Source organism: Gopherus flavomarginatus, chromosome 15 (assembly GCF_025201925.1).
Source record: "Gopherus flavomarginatus isolate rGopFla2 chromosome 15, rGopFla2.mat.asm, whole genome shotgun sequence".
Lineage (NCBI taxonomy): Eukaryota > Metazoa > Chordata > Testudines > Testudinidae > Gopherus > Gopherus flavomarginatus.
The window spans coordinates 26,123,775-26,149,408 of NC_066631.1; the positions used below are offsets into that span (position 1 = coordinate 26,123,775).

The 25,634-nt window shown below is 39.4% G+C and overlaps 2 protein-coding genes across 5 annotated transcripts in view; both read right to left on the reverse strand.

The window, feature by feature from the left end:
- Positions 1 to 609, reverse strand: part of HIP1R (huntingtin interacting protein 1 related) — a 56,272-nt gene extending 55,663 nt beyond the window's left edge. The window contains exon 1 of the mRNA XM_050924295.1: positions 404 to 609. Coding sequence (XP_050780252.1) covers positions 404 to 496 — 93 coding nt within the window. The 5' untranslated portion in view covers positions 497 to 609. The remainder of the gene's footprint in view (positions 1 to 403) is intronic.
- Positions 610 to 3,996: 3,387 nt separating this feature from the next.
- On the reverse strand, positions 3,997 to 25,426 carry CCDC62 (coiled-coil domain containing 62). Of its 4 annotated transcripts, XM_050924306.1 has the most exons (14): positions 25,201 to 25,425; positions 24,365 to 24,543; positions 23,211 to 23,403; positions 21,612 to 21,778; positions 20,254 to 20,355; positions 19,727 to 19,898; positions 19,546 to 19,647; positions 17,735 to 17,823; positions 16,472 to 16,572; positions 14,102 to 14,872; positions 9,455 to 9,632; positions 7,729 to 7,860; positions 6,347 to 6,439; positions 3,997 to 4,575 (listed from the first exon to the last, which is right to left on the reverse strand). In XM_050924306.1, exons 2-13 carry the CDS (start codon positions 24,398 to 24,400, stop codon positions 6,353 to 6,355), a joined length of 2,130 nt encoding a protein of 709 aa, XP_050780263.1. In that variant the 5' UTR covers positions 24,401 to 24,543; positions 25,201 to 25,425; the 3' UTR covers positions 3,997 to 4,575; positions 6,347 to 6,352. The 4 variants fall into 4 exon arrangements, with proteins under 4 accessions (XP_050780263.1, XP_050780261.1, XP_050780262.1 ...); XM_050924304.1 differs by lacking the exon at positions 14,102 to 14,872 and having other exon boundaries at positions 9,455 to 9,656; positions 25,201 to 25,419; XM_050924305.1 differs by lacking the exon at positions 14,102 to 14,872 and having other exon boundaries at positions 25,201 to 25,418.
- Positions 25,427 to 25,634: the final 208 nt, after the last annotated feature.

Here is a 25,634-nt window from a genome sequence, read left to right on the forward strand (position 1 = left end):
ATGGATTTACTTCCCCCAGCAAAACCCACCCACTGCTCAGCCCCTCGCTGCGGTGTTCTCTGGCGCGACCCCGCTCCAGCCCCTTCCGCAGCGCAGACCCGGCTCGGCTCCGCTCCGCCTTAGGCGCCCCCATGATGTCTGCGAGGCACCGCTACCTGCGTTACCTACACAGAGGCTTCCCCGAGCTGGAAACGAATTAGCGCGGGGAAACCGAATCAGAACAGCCCGGCCCAGAGATGCTCCTCTCCCCCCGCGCCCCCGGCAGGCACGCTGCATGCTCCGCCCCCCCGCTCGCTACCAGCGGGCTGTCCATCCCACTCCCCCCAGCTGTGCAGGGGGGGTGCCACCTTCCGCCGCACACCTGCCCCGCTCCCCGTGCCATGCAGCACCCTCCGCTCCTTGCCTGTGTCTTGTCAAACTGCTCCCGCTCCGCCTCCAGGCTGTGCCCGGGCCGGCGGCTCAGCACGCGGGCCGGCACCTGCTTGATGGTGTTCATGGTGCCGGGCGGCCGGGAGAAGCGGCGGCTCGCTCCGCTAAGGGCTGAGGCGCGGAACCTTCTGCTCCTGCAGCCGCGGCGGCCAGACCCTCAGCCTGGCAACTGCTCGCATCCCGGCGAGAACCCAGGCAGGGAGCGCAAGGGCGCCCCCAGCGGGCGGGCCGGGCCATTGCTGGGGGCAGCAGCAGCCACTCACAGGCGAGGGAATCCTCCCCTCCCAGCTCCCAGGCGGCCACTCACAACCAGCAGCTACTGCCGCCCCTCCCCAGCAAAACAGCGTCGCTTTGACCCCCGTCTGCTCCTCTCCCTCCGCCCACTGCAGCCCCTACTCTAGACTAGATTCTAGAATTAGAGGCGGGGTATGAAATGAAGCATCGTTCTCTGCCCAGCGTAACGTAGTAGAAGATCCTGAAATGATACCAACAGCAGAAGGCTGAGAGCGGGGGGGAGGGGGAAATCAGTGCCTGCATTGGCTGTTCACAAGCTAGGATTGTTCGTATTTAATTACTCCTCTTCCCCAGTAGGGTAACAGAGAGAGTTCATAGGGAGACTGCAGTAACTGTTCTGATTTCTTTGGAGTAAATTATGCAATGAGACCCAAATCCTGATCTACTTTAAATCAAGGACAAACCTCCTTGACTTCAATAGAAGCAGCATTTGGGCAGGAAGCAGGTTTCTAAACATTTAGCACTCCACCTTCAGTTGCATTCACTCATGTCAAATGGTTATGAAAACATAAGTAGCATTCCTACTCTAGCGCTGCTTTAGTCCACAGTAGTCCCTGTCTATAGTAAAGCCAGTTCTGTCTCTAGGTGTGTAACTCAAAAATAGCTAAAGTGATCTTATAAATACAATAGAATCCTCTTACTTAGAGCATACTGATGGACAGCTTATCACACTGGTTACACTAAGATCATTTTAAATCTGAAGGCTTTAACAATGTTGTAAGGAATAAAAGTATATATGGTGCATTTCAACTTTGACACTTGTGCACAGATACCTGTCTACCAACAAACAGTACCTAAATCACCACTGAACAGTTAGTTGCAAATGCAGACAGCATCTTGACCCTTCCATTGTCTGTCCATCTAGTCCACGTTGAAAAAGCTTAAGGCAGCACTGTTTGATTTCAGACCTATCAAATTCTTTAGCTACTTTTGTGCTTGTCCTTGTCTCTATATATAAAAGGTACTAAATCGCTTTTAGAGAGCATAGTAATGTATCATAGAACCTGTGTTTTGGTAAAAAACAAAAAATACTTTTGCAGGCACACTTGTATAGATGTTCTCTAACTAGATTTTTTAATTCTTTTTGAAAAAACTTAAATCCTGCTGTACTATTCATGAAGATATTTAGAATTCTTTGATAGCGTATGCATCTATATAAACAATATCATTTATACTACCGTTGCACGCTCTATATGCTATCACTGATCAAGGCCACATTGTGATAAGCATTGTACAAACATGTCGCAAGAGTGCCTCTGCTAAAGAGTTTGATTAAGGACAACATGTAACAGGTATGTGAGGCAAACATAAGGGTAATAGTGGGAGACTGCTAGAATGAGATACAAATAAACATTTTCATGTAGACTAGATGTACACTAATAACAGCTTACAATGTGTCTTAACTGGTAGTGTTTCACAGGCAGCACAGCTGAAGTTAAAGGGATTTTTCTTATTCGTCTGTTTCTATAGAAGTTCATTATCTTTAAGACATTGATTTTTTTCCTGCAACAGACTAGTTCATTTAAGCTCTGTAAGTGAGCTACAATAAAAAAACTGCTGAGTAAATTAAAAAAAACTGATAATATATTAAGCGATTACAACAATACAGATAGAACAAAGTATTTGAACTGGAATAATCCTACACATGTTCTCATAAGATTAATCACCAAAACTAAATGCATATAGGAAAAAAAAAATCTTTGAAACCATGAGCTGTTATTAAAGAACAGTGAAGTTACGCATTATAAGATATTTGAATATAGCCATCTAAATATCAGCTTTCTTTACGAGTTGAGACACTTTACTTTCAGGGCTTTAGCAGCATTTGCCCTAATAAACTGGAACTCTACAAATCTGTTAAGTGAAAAGGAAAATATTTGAGACAATTATGTTAATTTTTCTGTCTGTACTGTGTAATTGTCAGCTCTCTCCAGTTTTTCTATTTGATGAAGCTTTCCTGAATCAAGGGCTGTTTTTGTTTTGGTTTTAAAAATCAAGCTTGTTTCTCTATACAAAAAACTACAGTAATAGAAAAATGTACAAATTAGTTAAAAAAGCTACAGAACCTCATTGCTATCTTCTTCTGTTTCTCAGACCTCTATTTAGAAAAGCCAAGTAGCTGAAAGCAGTTAAATAAAAGTCTAATTTCCTTTAATAATAGTACATTTCCAAAGGTCCCTATTCTTAGGTAGCTGATTTAGTTTGAAACTCCATAGAAAGCCTCAGGGCATAATCTGTTTGTTTTGCAGGTGTGTTAATGCATGAATAAATTCACCCAAGTATTCCACCTCTTTCAGTTTGAAAGTTGCAATCTTCCAGATCTCATGCCTAGAGAAAACCATATTCAGAACAAGATTAAGATATAGTGGTGTGCGTGAGTATGCCAGACAAGAGTTCAAACAAATACAGCAGCACTAAAAGCATGCATAATATGACCATGATACTAACTCAGTGCTGGCCTCCACAGTTTTTGCACCTTAACTAAAGTCAGTTTTATGTATTGATTTAATTAAAAGAAATCAGTACCACCTCTCTGGTATGAACACGTGTACAAGTTTCAAAGAATTTATATTATTTAGCTTGTGTTGTAGATACGAATACTTTTAAAAACTGATAAGTGCATCCATAGTAGGAGGTTGCACTGATCTGATTTAATCAGGTTTTTTTTAAATGTACCAAATTTAGTTAAATTGGTGCAAAGACACAGGCTAGACTAGGCCTTAGTGCTAGCATCATGAACTTACCATATATGGTTTTCACTCTGCTGTGCTCCACTTAACAGTAGTCATTAGCAGATAAGCAGCTGACACTCAGATTCCCTAAAAAAATATTTTGAAAGTTTTAAACCAGTTCTTGTCATGTGAATCTCAGAGCAGGGATCCTTCCCTCCCACCGGTGCCACAGAGTGAGCCATGGTTTATGCATGATAGGAGCTGTGATGCTAGATTTGAGACCTAGTACATTCCCGGTCAATAACTGGTTAAAATGTCAAAACTAAGATGTAAGGAAGAGATTAAGTAGTGAAAAAAGTAGTATTTATTAGGTTGTAAGGCCTTTTTTTGGTTAAAAATATTTTCAAATGCAATAATGAGTCATTTCTACTTTTTTGATAGGTCACAGATACACAAGGCATAGTTAAAATATTTTAAAAAAAGACTATACATTAAATCCATGTCATATATTGCTAAAAACATCCATATCAACTCATGATCTTAGAAGCTTGGGTTAGAATAAATAGCTCATGACTGGGAAGAGTTATTTTGACCCTTCACCCACAAGATGGGCTTGTAAATTTCAGCAATGTAGGAGGTATATCCTGGTTACTTCACTAATTCACAACTTCTTATAATCATTATTCATATCTATTTACACAGCAAAATGTCCAGAACTAAAACAATGGACTAAACAAGAGTGAACACTGCTATTATACATTTTAAATACCAAATATGCACAACTATGGGAGTAGTAATAAAAAGTTCTATATTTTAAAAAAAATTGTCACCTTTATGGAGTAAACAATTACCCATTTTATATTCTTACTTTAAAACAAACTAGCATTTAACCTGAGTACTGATCTATTAAAAAAGGCAGTTTTTCATCTTAGCATAATTCTAAATTATTATTCACAAATATAGAATACATTCCAGCACAAGGTCACATATTTTTGGCACTTGCAAAATTTTCAAACATTCATGAGAGATATGACCAAATGTTCAGTAACTGTTCATTGTAGCTTATGTGGTAATGATCTTCGCATCTCAAAATGTATTTTAATTAATAAGGACATCATCTTTGTTCTTGCCAGATAGTAAGGAGGTCATCTTTGTTCCTTTCGGATAACATGCAAGGAATCTGGTTGAGGGAGGGAGAAAGAAAACTCAGTTAAAAACATATTGGAAAAAAAAGTTACTACTACTATTACTAATAGTACAAATTGAAACTACAACTCTGAATTATTTTTCATGGCATAAGAAATAGAAATACCAGTAAAGACATGAGATGTCAAGGGGGGGTGGGGGGAAAAAGGTATTTTATAGAATGAAGTGCATATGAGCAGTCTCCCTCAGGGACATGACTGGATGGTCGCTACATACATTCTTTTCATTTCTGTGTAAACACCTAACAGGTGTGCAATTTTCATTGCACGAGGACTACTCCTTTTTGCCCTGTGTAATCCTGAGAGTCAGGATTTTACAAGCAATGGTGCATGCCATAGCTGCCAAGAGCTTAAGGTATCATTTTTCTCATTGCTTTCACCTGTTTTAGGGCTTTTAGACTCCTTCCAAATGATTCTCTTTCCCAGAGGAAAAATGAGACTAATGAAACCCAAGATGGCCAAAGCTTTGGCAATTAAATAGGAAATTAAGGGAGAGCACCTTCCAGCTGAGGATTTCAAAGCAGATAACATTAAATTGATTATGCCTCTAAATAAAAATGTACAAACATACGTTAGTTATTTCTGGTCTGCTATAAACTTTGTGATGATTGTTTTAGATTCAGTTAAATCAATTTTTAAGGCAGCTTAAATAGGAATTATGCAACAGTCTCTAGGAGTATTTGTTAAGGATTTGCAGTGAGTGACTGTGGACAAGTTCCGTTCTTCAGTTCTCTCTTGGCTGAAGTAAATTAGATCGCCCACATGCTTAAAGTTAAACAGGTTCTTAGTGCTTTGCTGGATCAGGATCAGACTGCGCAGCATTTTCCAGTGCATTGCCTCTTGAACATATCACATCCACACTCAGTGCCTGACTGGTTTCCAGACACAAGTCAGGCTGTTGGTATTGACATATAAAGTCCATAATGGCTTTGATTCTATACATCTTTGGCTGCATCTATAGTGGGCTTTTTTTAATTCAACATTTTTCTTTTGTTACTAACTCTGGTTCATATCCCTGGCAGCATTTAACCATGTCATCTCACTCAGCTCCAAATAGATCTAGACAACATGGTGCTTAAATTGCCGGCTGTAAGTCTCTTGTCTATACTAGTACTCCAGTTGGTGGTGCTGGACTGGTGGTAGCAAACAGTGGGAATTCTTTTGGGGGGGGTGGGGTGGGGGGAGACCCAAAAACCCAAAACCAAAAAAACTAATCATAGATTTCACTTTAGAGTCAGCCTTATTTCCCTGAGGCTTCAGGTCTGCTCCATATGACCATCTCCAGATTTCCAGTTCTGGGAGCTGGGGATAGAGCATTCTCAGTAAAGGACCCTTAACTCCAGAATTCACTCCTCACTTCTTTGGTCCAGTAATGCTTCAGGCCTTCATCCTGTAATCTGTTGCACATGAAAAGAATTGCTGTGCCCTCCCAGAGATTCACTAATTTCAGTGGGGCTCTGTGCAGTACAGACCATCACCCACATGGAATGAATTGCATGATCAGGGCTTGAGTTGCAAGGCCTAACTGCCCAGGGTTTTTCAGAGGGAGAAGTTGTCTGAGGAGTTACTGGCTGCCTTAGCTAATATTGGTATGCTGCTGTGTGTCTCACGTATATGGGTTTTATTGTAGATGCACTTAGAGCTTTGTACTAGGCCCACCTTAAGTGGGAAAAAAAAAATACATATTATTGCTGCAGTTGTAAACATTACAAAATTAAAAAAAAAGAAAAAACCCCAAAGACTTACTCAAGATCATAAAGAAAACAGTGAAAGTTTTGTCTCACTTTCTTCCATAGCTGGCAGTTGCACTTTGCAGAGAGCTTCTGTAAGTTCTGTTGTCTATAATATAAAAAGATTAAGTACAGACTTAACTTCACAGTGAATCGTAAAAATTGATGCAGCTGCAGAGTTCAAAACTGGAGAAAAAGTAATTATGGGCTCTCCAACTCATCTCATTCTTTCCCACCTTTTTTTTTTTCATCCAAGAAGTAGGGATATGGCATATGCATTTATCTGCCCTAACTGAGCAATCTACCACTAAAACAGCACCCAACACAATGCTATTTTGCAGAGAATCTTTCATGCAAAAACCCAATACAATTATGATGTAAAAATAAAATTGTAACAGGAGCGTGAAATTAATAGGTATTGGCTAGGTAGAAAAATTTTCAGATGAGATTTGAAATGCGATAAGTATGTAAGGCAAAGAGGTAGAAGAAGAGTTTCATTTACACCTAGAGTAATGAGTTATGATTTATTTTAACTATAAAAAGTCCCAGCAGCTGAAAGCAGAAAAACTAAAATTAAGAGAACATAACCCAGCAGAGACAAACTTACACCTGCCAAAGGCGTATGTTGGATCCTTTAAAATATGCCTTAAACGGTATAAAGCCCAAGTTTAAAAACAGCTTCACTGACCTCCATTTCAAGACAGATTAGTTGGCCAGTGTAGATTAGGATAAACCCTGTTAAATATGTTTTTTTAAAAACTATTTAGAAATTAGATCAAAGTTTTAATCTTCAGGTTTGAAGACAGCTCATACTACAAGTTTAATGTCAATATTCCGTGTACAGAATCTTCCTAACAGGACACACTGATAACACCATCTTCTGTGATAACTGCATATAGATTATACTCATGCATTTCCATTGTGATTTAATACATTATCTTTAGTTCTTTCATTGCAAGATTAAAGAAATTAACCTGTTAAAAATGAGTATTTATGCTGTGATGTATGCCTGTACCAGAACAGATCATATATACCACACATTAATCTCTGATATCACCTTCCTCCCTCAAAATGATACTAAGCATAAGGAGGATGAGTTAAGATCAGAATTATGTTCATTATCTGCTGTTCTGCCACAACTTGCTCCAAAACAACTTCTTCCTTCCCTGTGTTTAGAAACACAAGCCAGATTCTGTCCTGATCATATGGAGAATGAGGGGTGCAAGACTGAGCCAAATTTGGCTCAGACACTTTATCATAAATATCCAATCATTTTCCTCATCAGTAAAGTATTGAGTACTTTGTCTATATCATAGTGCAAGCCAAGCAAAAGGAAAAGAATGTTCACAGTAACTCTTCCCAACATTCTAGATCTAGCCATATTAAAGTGATAAATACCATATTAACACTGCTGCTGCTGGGACTGCAACAGGGGCTAATGTGGAGCAGCATGCTAAGCTCCAGATCAGCAACCATCTGTCGAGACTCAGCCAGCAAACGCTGGAGCTTACTTGTTGGTGAACAGGAGTCCTAGAAGAAACAAAAATTGAACCAAAGTTATTAAATGATAATTTTAAAACTTGTTCACTGGTTGCACATGTGAATTACCACTGGGCATTATTTATTAAAACAGAAAAAAAAAACAACTAACTTTGAAATACATTGTACCATACAACACCATTCCAGAATCTGTAACTGTTACACATTTAACTGTTAATATTTCCATTGAAAGGTCTGTGCAGGGTAACAGGTTTCATATAGTTATGCATACACACACACACACACCCACACACACACACACACACACCCACACCCCCGCCATTACTGTTAAAGACAGGTGTCAATGAGGAGACAAAAACTAGTGTTTCAAATAGAATAGATGAAGAGGCAGCAAATTTCTTACTAGTTTCAATAAAGCAGCTTGTCCTAGCAGCTGCTGAAAGGAGAGTCAGCTGGTGGTAACTAAAAATGTGGTCCTCCCCATTTCTATACTTATAAATCTGGAGATATTCTGCTTGTTTAGAGAGGCATGTTTAATTCTTAGGCCTAGATCCTAATCCTAGGCCTATTAGGTCTTCGGTTAGCCTAAATGACACCTCACAAGGTGCTGTGCTGGGTTATTGCTCATTTTCCTCACACAATGGGGTTCCCACAGACCCAAATGATAACTGAATGGTGGGTTGATACCCAATATGTAAAGAACAGGAATTTGGGGATATACGAGATCTGAGAGGGACCAGGAGACAACTCATGCCTGCCCCAACAGTTTTAATGACCGATTTGAAGTCTCCCATGTGGGAATGGTGAACTAACCTCCTGCTCGTAGGATCAAGCTTGAGTTGCAATACTTATCAGATGGACAGAACAAAACCCACAAAAGGTGCAAACAGAAATCTACTCAGCATTGCCTGCAATCTATAAATAAATCCAACCAGCACAACCCAAAAAACAAACACAGACGGCAACACTTGGAATTAAGACAGTGCAAAAGCTGATTATAACCACGCAACAGCAATATTGTAATGACTAAGAATATGAATAGAGAGATGGGAAGGAGGGAAGAAGTTTCCAGTCAGCAAGCAGAACAAAGGAACAACCTCTGATAGCAGCACCCAGTCAGTCACTCTCAGATCCCAAGATTTACTGGGATTGACTAATGGTGACTAGCGCTTTGCAAGCATGTTTGCTATTACCTGGTTCCTGATGCAAAGGGAAGACCCTCTGGCTTTGTCCCCTATGCTGGCACCATCAATAAAGGCCAGCATCATTTTCCCTGCAGCATTTGCAGCCTAAATACTGCAACATCATGATAACTCATGATGGGAAACTAGAAGTGAAATTTTAATTGACCAAGCAGAACCAAATATTTTTAAAAGGCACAGACATGATAACTGAGACTTTTAAAGTGATTCCAGTTTTAATAATCTATAACTCAATGTAAAAAAACACCCAGGTTTTTTAAACATGATTTGTGACTTCACAATACTCTTTAAAACCCTTTTAAAAAGTCCAATTTACTTCATAGATAAAAGAATAAAAACCAGACACAAACCCACTCTTGTGAAAGTAAATTCACTCTTAGCCATCCTAAAACTAATGTACCATTATGAAGCTAGATACTGACACAGTTGATAGTAGGACTAGTGCACTTATTTGCTGACTGAATCACTGATAAGTTACTGATCTCTGAAGGGAGGTCTGCATCGAAGAATCTCTCACATTTCTGGGGACCATCTCTCTTCTGTGTGGACGTCAAACAGGGAGAGTCCAAGTAAAAGGAATTCAGATCCACATGTTCTTCACTGTCAATAAAATTAAGATATTTCCTGAAACAATATCACCAGTAAAATCACCAAGAAGTCATAATGCAAAATAAATATACTTAGGCCTTGATCCAGCAAAGCAGTCAAGTACATGTATAACTAAGTCAATTACATTACTCTCAGTGTTATTCACATGCTTAAGTGCTTTGATGGATCCAGCCTTATTTTCGGAGTATGAGAGGAATCCTGAAATACTTCCATGAAGCAGCAGATATGCTAAGGATATACTTAGCATGTTTACCTTAAATGATAGCACAAAAAATATCAATGTACCTCTAAATATCTAAATGAAAGCAGCACCCCATGCTTTCATTTTCTGTCTACCTATTTCCCTATTAAAAACCTCCTTTAAACAAGTCTAAAAATGTAGCTTTTAATATTAAAGCGAAAATTTTAAGAGAGTTTAAAAAGTTATTTCCCCACTCTGGACATCACTGGTCAGCTTCCTCCCATCCTTGACTACATTGGGTTATTTTGGTGATAGTGGGGGGGAGGGGGGGGAAGAGGGACAGAATTTAAATACAATTTATGAGAAATTGTAACTACAGCTAACACTCAACTGCCTGGATAAGGTTTCAGAGCATGAAGCTAAAAGTGTATTGTTTCAGCTCTGTCAGGAGGTAAACATCAGGCAGTGTAGGATCAGGCCTGACCTTTGGTGACAACCAACAGCATGCAAGACCTTTTCAGCCTAGAACTTCACATGCAGCATCATCTCTTTATACTTTCAGTTTTCTCTACAGAACTTTAGACCATCACTTATTAGTGAAGGTAGTATACTCAGAAAATTCCAAAGCTGATATCACTAATATTTTATATGTATGTAAAAGCTTTTTTATGCCAAAAGGACTTCAACCTATACATAATTCCACATACAAAAAGAAAACCCTAAATTTAGGGTTCAGGCTGCTCGAGTATATTTCTTCACACCACCACATATTAAACAAGCAATTAAATTCCAAGTTAAGGCAATAGTTACACCCAACACAATATCAGTGTCCAAGCACTGACCCGCTACTATCAGGATACTCAACCATAGCACCACAAAGCCCTCTCTAGCACACTTACTTTCAGTTCAACACTAGGATATCCCACAATGTGCACATCAAGGAACTGAATGTTACACATAGTCTCTTTCTCTAATAAAAATTAATTTTACTGTCTACTCTTGATAAGAATATTGCTCAAGGATAGGGGGAAAACTACCATACTTCAAGACAAAACAGTCACAATACACCACGTGGAATCTATGCAAACCTCTGACTGCTCTGTAGTTTAACCAGCCAATTACTAATTAAAAAGTTTTACAAAAAAAAATAAAAACTTCAGCCAGCCAGAAATCAATCCATTCACATAGAGCAGCACAGGAAATGGACTGTGCTAGCACTCTAAATAGATGTTAGAGACACTGAACTGGGGTAATTGCTAGAAACCCAGCAAGCTGAAATGATTCTAAACAATATATAAGATCACCTGCATCCTGTGGTCTGCTTACACAGAATGTCTAGTGTAGTCTGCCGCTTATTCACAGTTGTTTAAATGTGGGCTCAGGGGGTTACTAGTAGTTTCCAGCTACTAAATGAATCAATTTCACTTTAATGGAGCTTTTTTAATGTTGTGTATTCTTATTTTTAAAAGTTAAAAATTAAGAAGTGACCATCCCTCACGTTTTTCTGTAATCATCTCTAACAAGCAAAAGCACCTTTTTGGACACATTTCTGCATCTACAGGGGATTATCAAATAGCAGCATGCATTTTTATATGCAATCCGACATTCATTAAGCACCACACTTTACAGGGCCAATACAGACAATTCCTAACCCAAAGAATTTACAATCCAAGAAAGATGCTTTGGAAGATCCAAAAGGAACACGTTATCTCAGAACAGTTTTGTTTAATTTTAGTTACCCACTTATAAAATGGTGCAGTACAGAGTGCATTTGACCGACATGCTCCAATGTTTGTGAGCCTTTTAGAAGAATGAACTCTTTAGGAGGGCTATGAATGAGGAGAAGTTGAGGGTCTGCCACTCTTAGTTTAGGAGGTCATTCCACACCATGATCCAGCTTTGCAGTAGACAGGGTGGGGAATGGGAAAGGAAATGAACAGGCTTGAATTTGGCATGAGTGGTTTGGTTCAAGATTCAAATGGGCCTTGTTTAAACCAAACAGAGCGCAGGCCAGCAATAGTACAGTGAGCAACCAGTCTCATGCTCTAACTTCAAAAATATAACCAGCATTCACTTCCATTAGACAAAATTATAGCAACTGTTAGTACAACAGAAATAAAAAGTCACTGTAGTATAGAAAATAGAGATTACTCCATCAGTATCACATTTCACAATCTTGTGATAAAATATGGCAGTTCATCAGCTGAGTTAAGATCCTTTTTGCCAGTTATTACAAAAACTAATGACTCACGCCAAAATGTCAGATGGCCTGACAAGAACCCTCCTTTGCTGACTGAATACCCAACTAAGCTATCACCAAGAGACTACAGAAACAAGAACCAAGCGCTGGATAAGAGTGCAAACTCTAGCAAAGGCCCCAAGCAATGGTTAATTCACAGTGAGCAGTTTGTGGTGGCAAAAGGTACCTTCAACCTCCCCTCATCCAAGGGGTGAATAAGCATTTAGTGCAGATTCACAAAGTGGATAGCACTGGCTGGGAAACTGATGTGGTCAGGACAGCACATCTTCCATCCGTTGGGCTCCTATGAAGAAAAATCCTCAGGGGAGGCCAACAGTAGAAGCACCACCTGCACCTCATGGGGCAAAACCCATGCTAGGTAGAGTGGTCTTCACTGGCAGAAGAAAATGACATCTGCGCTTCCTTGCGCTACCAAGTTTGACTCGGTTCCCAAGTGTGAACTTTGGGGGGGGGGGCAGAGACAAAGGGATTAAGTTAAAGTTCATAACTACTTCTCAACTAGAAATTCACTGGAATAAGAGTGCAGTGATTCCTAGGAAAGGGTGCAAGGTTGTTTTTGGGGTGGGTGGGTGGTGGTAGAAGAAAGGGGAGTAGGGGAGGAGAGATGATTTAGGAACAGTCCGAAGTAACTTTAACCAAATAAAAAAGCTGGTTTACAAATGCAAAACTAAGCTAAGCTATGTGGGAATGCTCCACAACGGCATTCCATTTCAAACGGATGCCTATTCATCAAAACTTTTGTCCCTGAAGTGAAATGGACCTATACAACATATTCTTTCTTGTTTTAAAACCATTCAAACAACAAGAATCAGTACCTTAGACATGCCCCTACATAAAAGTTCATATAATAGGATGTTGGAATATATTCTCTGGGCAAGCTCCTCAACTAGTGTAAGTCTGTGTAAATCTATTGCAATCAATTGTGCTAGCTGATTTACACCAGCTGAAGAGATAGGCCTCTTCTGTGTCTAGTGGAGAGTTAGTGGGAATAGGGATGAATTATTTGTAATGTCATCCAAAGGATTAAGTCCTTGTACAATAATATTGATAACTGAAAAAAATTAGGCAATCCGAGGAGGGAAACTGAAGAGAACTGCTCCTCAGTGAACAACTGCTGTCTCGTGAATATACCATGACTAGTCAGAGCTTTGAATTTCCTTGCCTACTGTCAGCCTAACACTCTGTACATAAGTGTTTCCTTAGAGGGCTCCCAAAGCCTGCAAAATATACCAGTATTTCTTTGAATTTCTGCATCTTGAGAAGTTTTATTCTCCATCCCACTGGCCTCTGACTACATCTCAATTTTTTCTAATATGACACGGGGATCTAAAGATCAATAAATGTGTCAGACAACTAAAATTATTGTGGGATCAACACCACATTAAGCTACGGGTTTGGTTTATTATTAAAACTTATAAAAAAGTTATTTCATTTTCTCTCCTCAACTAATTTGAAGCAGCATATGTAAAAAAGGCATGGATTTTACATTCTTTTCCAGACACTTATTGAGTTGCCAACTGAAATCAAAAAGGACAATAAAACTTCACACAGTGACTAGATTTGATATCTTAAAAATAATCTCTCTTCTGTGTGAAGATTTTTTATCTACTAGTGATACTGGTAACATTATAACCAAATGTGGTTTTGTTTTTTGTTTTTTTTTCCAACAAAAAAATTAAATAAATCCACTCTTTCCCCTTAATTTGATATTTGTGCATTTGACAGCACATTGTTTAGTCAATTTCAGAGCTTCCCTTGTTTGTCTGGAGGAAAAAAAACACCACTGGAGGAAAAAAAAAAAAAAAAATATATATATAAGAACAGGAAAAATGTGACACTTGAAACTAAGTAAATTTAAAATTACGTAGTTTCAAGTTGCTAGTCTTCCTTTGAAACTTAATATGGATTATTTTAAATCTTGTTACAGGTTAAATAAAGTTGTCAAGAGGTAGTCCAGATTCCTACATAATTATAGCTGTATCTATATATTTGGGTTTTCAAATGTAACAAATACATAACCTTTTTAAGGTAGTACTTTTTATTCCATGTGCAGTCTTGGGACAGTTGCAAACTGATCTGCACCACACATTTCCATCTCCTTCTATTGGTCTGAAAATCTGCATCCACTCCAGATCCGTTACTGGCTTATAACATGCAGCTTTATCTATGATGGAGTTAAGAGTACAGAAGCCAGATTCGTCTATGGGAAGTGTACCAGGAGACACACTGCTTTTTCGGTCACAGAAAATTCCCACTGTCTCTGTCTGATCATTACATTCAACATCGGTTCTGTCAGACTGCTTTGACCCAGGATGGCAGCAATTCAACGAATCTAAATGAGGACTGAAGTTGAGCCAATGCTCGTGTATAGGTAAAGATGCTCCAAAGTTTTTCTGGTCTCTGCTTAGAAATACATCTTGTGAAGTCTGAGATGTTTCCCTGCCTTCCACAGACCTCATACTGTTTCTATCAGATATAGTTCTGATGTCTAGTTCATCTGTGCTTACCGAAGCATTCTGCTTTCCATCTTCCAGAAACAAAGTCTTTTGTCCATGTGATAAGCCTTGAAAGATTTTCTGAAGCCGATTTAAGTGAGCCAAGGTACTTTCCTCCATGTCTGACACATTAATTAGCTGGCTATTCTCTGCTTCACACATATTACAGATTTTTTTTAGACTGCATTTCCGAGTTTGTGTAGTCCCATATTCCTTAGGTATCTTCTGAGTGCCTTCACTGCTAACTGTGTCTTTTTCGTTGCTACTTTCAAGGTCTGATAATACCAAACCTATGCTACAATGGCATGATAAAGAACTCTAGTTATAAATACTGCATTTAATATGTGAATTGTATTTGGTATAAACCACACTTTGTATAATTGTGGCTTCATCTTGTGCTATATGTGGGATACACAGGCAAAGATCTGTGCTTACACAGAACCCCATTGGCAAGGCTGTCAATCCATGCATTGTACATTGCAGGATCCGGAACAGAGAGTCTTTTTATATTTTACCCATATTATACACTGTAGGAATTCTACTTGAAACTATAAATTGTGCTCTGATTTTCCAGACTGAAAACCAAACCCATTTAAATTAAAAAAAATAATTAGATACTATTGTTGGCCAGTTTTATGCTGCTCTATATCTCCAGACCTCTCTTTAGCAGTTTCACAAAAGAGAGAAATGGACACCAACGTATCAGTCTCTCAGGATTGAATTCATCCTGAAAAACAAGGAACGTTTCATCTAGGACAGTGGTTATTGACATTTTTTCCATCTGTGGACCCCTGAAAAAATTTCAAATGAGGTACAGACCCCTTTGGAAATTAGACAATCTGCAGACCCCCATGGGTCTGTGGAGCACAGGTTGAGAACCACTGCTGACATCCAACATAAATAAAAAATATTCAAGGTGAGAGAAAATAAGCTTTATACTGTACATATCAATGTACAAACACGCATTAAGAATATAAGTCATTTGGTGGCCCCTCTCAAAAAAAGAAAAGAAAGGAAGTTTGAATTCTACACTGTTTGAGGAAAAGCATGCAGCGAAAAGTACATGGCTAATAGTGTAAGGTACATCCACTAGAAGAATACTCTTCTAAAGTGCTCCCAGCTACTTTTTTGAAGACACTAACTTAATCTTGACTAATAAAAAAATTAACACACACACACACACACCCCCAACAAGGAAGCCCCAGAAGCCTGACAGGCACTTAATCTGAAACACTAGTAGGGATCAAATTCATTAAATAAATGTTACAAGGTAGAATGATTAAGCAGACATAAAGAGATGGTAAAAATGACTATTATTCACTATATTATGGCTTATTTTACTGGAAACCTTTCTGACTAGATTTGTTACGTTTACTCCAGTGGTTCTCAAACTAGGGGTCGGGACCCCTCAAGGGGTCATGAGGTGATTACATGGGGGGTCACGAGCTGTCAACCTCCACCTCAAACTCTGCTTTGCCTCCAGCATTTATAATGGTGTTAAATATACAAAAACATATTTTTAATTTATATGGGGGGGGTCACACTCCGTGGCTTGCTATGTGAAAGGGGTCACAAATACAAAAAAAGTTTGAGAACCACTGATTTACTCTAATAGTTTATGTAATTTGATTTTATAAAAAAAAAATTCTTACACAGTAGTAGCTGTGGGACTCAGAGCTGATGCTCTAGTCTGACTAATATATACTATGTCTCTTGAACACAACAAAATTACATGAGAACAATATTGCATGTTTGTGGCTCACAGGCCAGAGGTGTCATATTTTAAACTTATAAAAAAGTGTTGAAGTATTATACATTTTTTAGAATACTAGATGTGTCATACATGATTGATTCTCTCCTTAGATAATTATGAAGGCCACATCATCAAACTTACTTTGTTTTGTGTGCCTCCTCCTTGTGTTTCTGCCATAATTCTTGAGAACTCTCCAAGTTGAAATGAAGAAATTGCAGATCATGCTGCTGTTTTACATAGATCTACTTCCAGACAGTGATAAAACAGTTAGCAAAATGCTGAAGGAATATTATGCCATCTTACATTAAATATACTGCTTTACATCTCAAAAGATGCAGGGCATTTTACAAAGCAACACTGATATTCAAACAAAAAACATGTCTGATCCTGCATTTCCAATGGGAGTTTGGGGTAAATGGGAATGTGTAAGATTTGGCTCTACCTAGGAATTACTTTAAACCCTATTCAAAATGCAGCTATCCCTTTTTTTTTTTTTTTTTTTTTTGGGGGGGGGAGTAGCTGCTTAGCAAAATATGACAATAGCACAAAACACTGTACGGCAAGAAGTATAGAACACGCTATTCAATTAATACTATGTGGAAATTGTATAGACCTAATTAAAAAAGAGTTCCGGAGTTGAATTATAGTCAACACAGAGACTAAAAACACTGCTACACTTACAAAAAGTGCCATGGAATCCTTAAAATGATCACAAGTCATCAGGACAACTCTTCTGAAAAAGGACAGCACATCTAGCAACACAGTGTCCCTTCACTTCAGTCATAAGGGATTTGATTTTCCAAGGCGTGGAACACTCACAGCTCCCATTTGCTTTAATAGGAACTGAGTGCTCAGCACCTCAGAAAACAAGGCCCACAATTTTTTAAATTTAATTCCCCAGATAATGTCAAATTATTCTGAAAATGTATTTTATTAAATATCAAAGCAATACATATTTGGTAAAGTAGTTTATTTTAATTTGTGGTCATTTTTTCCCCTAGACTTAGGCCCTCATTCTGCAAAAAACTCATGATGTGCTTAACTTTACACTGGGCAGCTGCAACTCCTCCCAGTGGAGGAAGCTGAGCATATGCTTAAGTCTGTGTGGGATATGGACCTTATTTGTCACAGCATCAAACATTTTGACAGAAATCAGTGATTTAACCTTTAGTTACTATAATCAGCATGTATAAAAAAAAAAAGAAAAATAGGATTTATACCATAGGTTCCTAGTCATAAACAGCTCAAGATCTACAGTAGGTTCATGATTTAGCAATAGTGAACAAAATTTTAATACTCCAATTGAACTGTTAATTCTATTTGTATATAGTTCTCTACAGACAAATGTTATTACTGAAAGCTACCTTCATAAAACACAGAAAATAAATGCAATGAGGATCATACCTGCCGCAAATTGGACAGTTCTGTATTGGTCCGGACTTGTTTAGATTTAGCAGATTGAAGAAGCTGATCTTGTCTATTTGCTTTCTCAACTGTTTTAAAAAAAGTTGATTAAAACAATTATTTTCCCCATAGAAATCCAAGTGAAAAACTAAGTAAAGCCAAGAGATCTCAAATACACATTACTTTTTATGACAGTTTCTCATAAAAAGTAATATTAACCTAAAAGTCTCAAGATCAACAATGCTTTTTCATGAAAAAGAGACACTCCTCATGGGCCAACTAAAACAAAAAAACATTCAGTTATGGTTTTTTCACCTGAACAGAAATCCAACTTAGCTAAAATGTCTAGCAATATTTTTAAAATACACTTCATATCATTATCACTCACTGGCTTTTTTGTTTTTATTTTAAGATTCCTTTATGAAAAACTGTGTCTGTGTGGAGGAAACAGCTGCTACTATGGTTTTAAACACGAGGGGTCAATGCTTGGCGCAGATTAGATGAGGGAGGTCAGAGGCTTAAAGCTCCCTGAAGCAGGGGACAATCTTATTTAGTCTTTTCAACCTCCATTGTACATTTTGAAGTCTGAAAGAGCATCAATTTGCCATTCTCTTAGTACTATGTTGCTGCAGTATAGTAACAGCACTATTTATACTCAGACGCAAAGTGCACACACCAAGACATATAATCACTCTGTTGGTGTCACTAAGCATAACCCTACGTAACTCAGGAGGGTGGAAGGCCACAAGAGTATGGAGCCTTCCTGGTTTTAGGCCTCAGCAGACAAGAGTCCCTCCATGTTTGAACTTTAATCGACCTAAAAGGCCAGGTGTAACAGCCGTTATCAGTTGCAACAGTTCTAACTGGTCTAAAGCAGAAATAATGAGGCCTGTGCACCTATAGCAGAAGGACAAGATAACTTGCAGAAAGAAAGCTTACTAACGAGCTGCCACGGCCAAGATTACTTAATGCACCTGCGCTTACGTAATTGCTACAGGGGGAGGAAGGAGGGAGGGGAAATGGGGGATTGCTAGTCAGTGAGAAAAGTTCTCATGGATATAAAGGAACAGACTGCTTGTTTTAGGTGTGCTTGATCTGAGTCAATCTCCCTGCACCGCTTTGAGATCTCAAATAAACTTGGTTTGCTTCTCCACCCTGGTGTGTTTATTGGCGCGGCACACCAGGCGACGGACCCCCCCGCTGTTGCTTGGCCTCAGGCAGTTATCTGCCAGCAACAACTCCTTTTTGCTATTCAGGTCTTCATGTTAAGGCATTTTAAACCAAGAGAGTTCATTAAGGGAGAATAGCAGCCAAATGAACACTCTCCCTCCTTTCCAATATTTGCTTGCTGCTAATCCGAGAAGTTGAAGGCACTGAGCACCTCACAAGTTCAGCCCCAGCCATGTTGCAGACGCTTGTGTTTTTATTAGCTCTAGGTTTAAGAAGTTGTTTTTAATTGTTTCACCATTTTCTATGCAGTTGTTTGAGAAGCGGAAAAATGTCACTCGTGTTTACCTATGTTACTAACACATTAGATCAGAGGGTCTCAAAACACTAACAGAGACTGTCCCCCTGAACCACCTTCCCTCTCATTCATGCTCACAAGATCCCAGTGCCACCTACATAAATAGCTTTAGTAGAAAAGCAATACTACGAATATACTTTTAGTTTCTTTTAATAGAATTTAACAGGTGACAATAAAGGGAAGGCAATGATGAGATAGCTCTCTAGACCACCAGCAAGTGTTGCACAGACCACAATCTGAAAACCTCTGATCCATCGAGAGTTGGGCACTAAAGCCCTTCACTCACCATTAAGTAGGAGCTCATTCTTCAAGTAGCTGTTTTCTTGTTTGAGGCGCATGATTTCTTCCCGCTGCTCATTATTTTCTTTTGTTTTTTCACTGAGGCCATCTTTAAAATAAGACGTGTTCTTGAGTGAAAAGCATACACTCAGATTTACAATGGAGTAGGTGTCAGTTATATTACTTACCTTTTAATTTATTCATTTCAAATGTTAGTTGTTTCAGTCTCAGTTTGAAATCCTGCTTTTCTTTATTGATACTGGATTCTGCCATCTTAGCTGTACGCAATGCACTTTCCAACTTTTTAAATTTAGATGTAAATTCAGTAATGTGATTGGTTGCTTCAAGTATATCTTTGTCCTATAAAGATAAGAAAATAAAGCATACTTCAATATTTTTTCTTTTATCATCTTTTCTAGGTCTTCTCATTTTATCTGGTAGATGCAGATGCATATGCAACAGTGAAAGTCTCCCACTCTATTAACAGTCTCATGCTGATTTGGAGAAGACTTGCTCTGAATTCTGAACAATCAGAAATGGTGTTTACAGAAGTCCACTATGCTTTCTGAATACACGGGTTTCTGGGTTCGCTTAAGATTTTTCCCACTTTCAATCAAGTCAACCATCCAGCAATCTGATCACACCACATTTGATAACAGTACTGAAGTTTTGTTCAGATACTCTGGGCATGCAGTGAGAAGATGACAGATGTTACCTTTAGCTTTAGCATCGTAATGAGTTCCTGTTCTCTAGCTTGCAACTGGCCTATCTTAGCAGACAGCTCCAACACTGAACAGTTGAGACTTTGATTTTTCTCCTGGTAAATAGCAGGGAAAAAAAGTATCAACTAGTGACTAGTTACACTGTTACTAAATAATCTTTCAGTAATTCAACATCAAGGGGCACAACTCATTTAAAGTTAAGAGGGAGGCAACATAATTTAAAAAAAGAAGAGTAGAAACTGGGGCTTGGAAGCCAGTTGTTCCTAAATTCTAATCCTGGTTGTTCTCCAATTAACACTCTTACATTTGACAAGTCATATCTCCTCTCTGTGCATTAGATTATCCATCTGTAAAATGAGGAGAGGTGGTGAAAGAATTTATAAATGGCTTTGAAGATGTAAATCACTATTTAAATAGCAACAAGTTTTGGAAGGAAAAAATAGGACTCTTAAAAATGAATCTTAATACCATTAACAGCTCACTTACCTTTAAAAAAGGAACAAGAACAAAAAACGAGCAGCAAGGACCAGAAATTTCTGGATATTGAAACACCAAGTTTGGGAGACACTATTCCAAGGAGTTCTAGATCGAGGGTGGGAACAGAGAAGGAGGCAGCTCTGCATTGTTCAGCTAGTATATGTCAGAGCTAAATTTATGGATTTCTCATTCTGTATTATAGTCTACTGGTTACAACAGGGGGATTCGGAGTTAGGACTCCTCGGTACTATTCCCAGCTCTTTCATACGATCACAGCCAAGTCTCTTACCCAATCTGTGCCTCTGTTTATCCATCTGTAAAACGGTTATGCTACCACCTATCAGCCTCACAGAGCTTTTGTGACACTTCACATTTATAAAGATCATCAGGTAAGAGGATATAGAAAATGCAAAGTATTACTGAACTATATTGTGATAGTATTTTTAAATTGTGTTTTAGATATATAGGTATCATTGCCAAATGAACAAAGACATTTAAAAAATCTGCAGTTTTAATTACTTACATATCTTTAAACTGATGACAAGATTTTTATAATCCATGAGAGTGACTCAAATTTACAGCAATGGCTTTCTAAAACTGTTCATAATAAAATTGCAAGTACTGCAGTTGGTCAGTTTAATGGCCGCAGTTTTGGCATTCCCACTTTGATAAGTGGCGCGCCCCAGACGCCATTTAAATAGAGACAGCAATCACAAAACCTTGAGTGTAATACCTTAACCTAGTATTATTTGACCCAAAGACAAATACAATATAGGAGCCTAAATCTGCAGTCATATGCAGAAGATATCTGCAGACTTCAGTGGGAGTTGCATGCACACAAAGAATGCAAAGATAGCCATTAATCAAGACCTACCTCCAGGGCCTGACAATGAAGAGTTGCATCTGTTGCTTTTTGGGACAGCTCCTGAAGCTTCTGTTGAGTATTTTCAAGTGTTGTCCTGCGATCATTCTGCTGAGATTCTAAGACCTTTAATCTTTGTGTTAATGTTCTTATCATCTCATTTCTTTTGTGTAGTTCATCTGAGGAAAGAAATCAGGTATCTATTGCGAGCAAATAGTTTAAATTATATATTTCACAAACCATCTTTTAAAAAAACTACAAGTACTTTAACACAACATTTTAAAGTAAAACACACATTTAATTTCTAGAAATGGATGCACAGTATCATAATCCTGAAGTAGATGTATCGATTTTTACCTGACATTTCTTCCCTACTTAATTGTACGTTTGAGTTTGCAGAGAGAATTAATATAAATATGCATTTTAAATAAATGATACACAGGTTATATTAATGAAGAAATTTACAGTTCCTTAAAAAAAATAACTGTTTTCAGGTAATAGTTTCTTTCAGAAGTGCAAAGGATCTTGCTGGTTTTAGAGTTGCTACAACATATCATCTTTTAATAAGCTCTAAAGAGATTCTTCCCTCCATAACATTCTAGTATTTCCATGGTAATTAAGATTCTGTGCATCTTCTGTTCGAGATACCCTTTGAACATGGCTGAATACACAGATCGCCCACAGTCTCATTCTGATTGGCTAGCAGTGCCTTCCTGATGATGTCACAGATGTGCAGTAATTCCTGATGGTACAGAGCTAAAAAATCTCATTGTTCAAATACACAAAAATCCCTACACACTTTATGTTCAGAGAATGTAGAGGGGAAAGTTAGTGAGGGAAGAGGTCAAAAATAAAAGTACCCTGTGGGGCCGATAGAGGAAGACACCATCGAGGATAAGGGGACAGCAAAGGGCTGAACACAAAAAGGGACAATCACAATTTAAGCTGCACCCCAACTAGGTTGACCTTTCAGTAGCAGGTTGTGACTTGAAAATTAATCTCCACAATACTCAATAGACCAAATTATTTTTGTAATCAAGTTAAAAGTGGCTGTTAGCTTATAGATATCCTAGGAAGAGCAACTAGATTTCTGTGGGACAGAAAGGGAGATGGTAAAATCCAAATAATCCAGGGAATGTTTAAAAAAAAAAAAAAAAAAAAAAAAAGGAGGATTGATTCAGAAAAAAAAATCCAAATAGCCAAGTTAGGGACACTCTTGCTTTAATGTAGCAATAAACTATAGCACACTCCTAAGAAATGATTTACAACATTATGTTCTTTTTCCTACATCATTTTATGATTCAATTTTTCTTTTTTTAAATGATGCTTCTCACTAGTAAGAATTAATGGAATCAGCATGTGGTTTGAGAAGGAAAAGATCATCAAATTATGAGGTACATTTCTTGCCAATCAATAATCAGACCACTGAGGAAGCTGTCTCTGGGAGGATACTGACAACTTCATTTAAGATGGGAAAAAAAATAAATAAAAATAAAAAAATCCTTTACATGCTGTAACATTATACACACAGAGGGGGATCTGCAAGGGCACAAGCATCTACCCACATGGATCTGCTGACAGGACCAGTACCTTACATTGTACAGTACTTACTTTCTAGCCTGCTACAGCGTTCTGCCAGAGTTAGTATTTTTTGTCGATCATCTTCCCAGGCTAGCAGCTGTCTCTGATGCACTGCAACCATGTCATTCAGCTCCTTATCACGATCTTTCAGTTCTGCTAGTAACAGCTGGAGTTCTTTCCTCTGTTTCTGAATGGTGCTGCTCTCAAGGTCTGGGCTTGGATTCTACAGAAAGAAAACTAACTCATCATGTACAAGCAACAAGAAATTAATCACAAAACTATCTAATTAACATGTTATGTCTTTATATAAATACTATGAGGTGGCTACTTGTATTTTTAAAAACAAACTTTCAAATAAGCCATTTAAAAATCACCAAAAATAAAATCAAGGAGAGCACTAGAGCCTTCCTAAATTTCAGCATAAAGAAATCGCATTTTCATAGCTCAATTAAAGCCTAAAGTTAGAACTAAACAGTAATTTACTTTTAATGACCAAACAAATTCCATCATTAAAAGAACAAAGAACTGATAATGTGGCAATAATCAAACTAATTAGTTAGCATCTTTAAATTTAATCTAAAATTAAATATCTTTTCACATCTGAAATCAGATCAGAGATCTCATTTACACTTTGCTAAATACACAAATAGTTGTCAAGAGTTAACAAACATTAGTGTAACCAAATAAAAGAAACAAGGTTTGAATACTGCTCCAAAATGCTAAATTATCTGATGAAGAATAAAGTAACTTAAAACAACGGTTCAGCCTCTGATGCAATCTCAGGCCTCAATCCTGCAAACATATACATACACACACAAACAAAATTTTACTATTGGTAGTAAAATTAAACATATCTCCTTGAAGAAATTATACAAGAATTTTAAGTGTCTGTAAGATCAGAGCCTACATTTACAGAACAATTGCCACAGATACCCATCTTTCTGTACTGTCACAAGTTTCCAGGATTCTACTAGTGTTAAATTAGCACAGGTTACAAAAATGTTTCTTTTTACTAAGATGTATAAAGTAGGAGAGCATGCTTTTATCCTGCCTGTTCTCTGTCTTTGATATACAGCTTGAAGATACCTAGAAGATTTGATTGAAGCTCTCTGCACTCCAATGAGTGCTTTCCTGTTAAACTATACATGCTACATGTTTAAAGTGTTGTTTGTTTGTTTTTTTACCTGGGGTGAAGCCGAGTGTGGTAATGATGAATTCATAGGTATTCTGTGGTCAGATGTTCACCACTTGCTAATTCGGTCTTGATAAATATTTTCTACAATTTTAAGATTCAGTTTAGACGCTCCTGATAATTGCAGTGTTATATGCCTGTCCACCAAGACCTATTTGTACACGGAGGTCACTAAAAGAGTTAAAAAAAATACATCAGTGAACTCTGGTATAAGTATAGTCTGAAGTTATCCAGCCAAACAGAGGAATTCTGTCCTGTAGCACAATGACTCTTAACTCTCTCCTCACCCTGGGCAACTTCCTGTCCCTGGCACCACTTCCCTGCTCGTAGTTCGCCAAGCCCCCATTCCCCCCCATCCCCCCAGGCGCCGCGGGTGGCGGGCAGTCTGAGGGGAAACACTCTCCCGGCCCGCGGCTCAGGCCAAGCTCGCGCTGCCGACTCCCAAAGGCGGATGGGAACCGCCTGGCCGTCCCGCCGTTAGCGGGGGCCGTAGCGCTTCCGTCCCAGGTCGCTCCCAGGGCTGTTCACCAGGGCGCGGGGAGGCCCGGGCGCCCCCTGGCCGCGCCGGAGCCTGGCTCGGAATCCGGCGCCTGTCGCCGAGCTCCACGCGCTCAAAAGGACCCTGCGGCTGGGGTGGGCTCCGGAACCTGTAGCCCGTTAGCCGAGGGATGGGGAACCGCCGGGAGCTCCGCTCATCCCCGAGAGGCGCCCCCGTTCGGAGGCTGCTGGGCAGGGTCGCCACCTTGCCGGGACGCCTGACGAGAGTTTATACCACGTCAGCCCCAGCCGGCAGGGACTCGAATCCCGCTCCCCGCGTGCTGTACCTACACGGTCTGGTCGTACCGCGGTTCGCAGCTCCTGGCTGCCCTCCAGCAGCTGAAGCGCGGAGAGCCGCAGACATCCACCTCCACCGGCTGAGTCCCGTTCAGCTTAACCGGCGCCTCCATCGCAGCCCTCCCGCCTCAGCCGGCCCACAGACCCCGCCTCTGGCCGCCATTAGCCCCACCTATCGGGCTGCGTCGTGCGGCTCACGCGCTGGACCAGTTCGAACGCCGCGCGAGCGGTTACAAGAGGTTGGTCGCGAGCAAGCGCCACCCCCTCAGCGCGAGCTCGGGGGGCGGGGCTGTGGGAACTCCGGCTCCACGGCTTGGGACCGTGTCTGGCGAAGGAGCACCGAGGGGGGCGGAGCCATGGTACGGCCGCCCCCTGCCGGCCACTTTTCCAGCCCCCTATAGGCGTTAATTGCCCGGCCAGCGACCGCC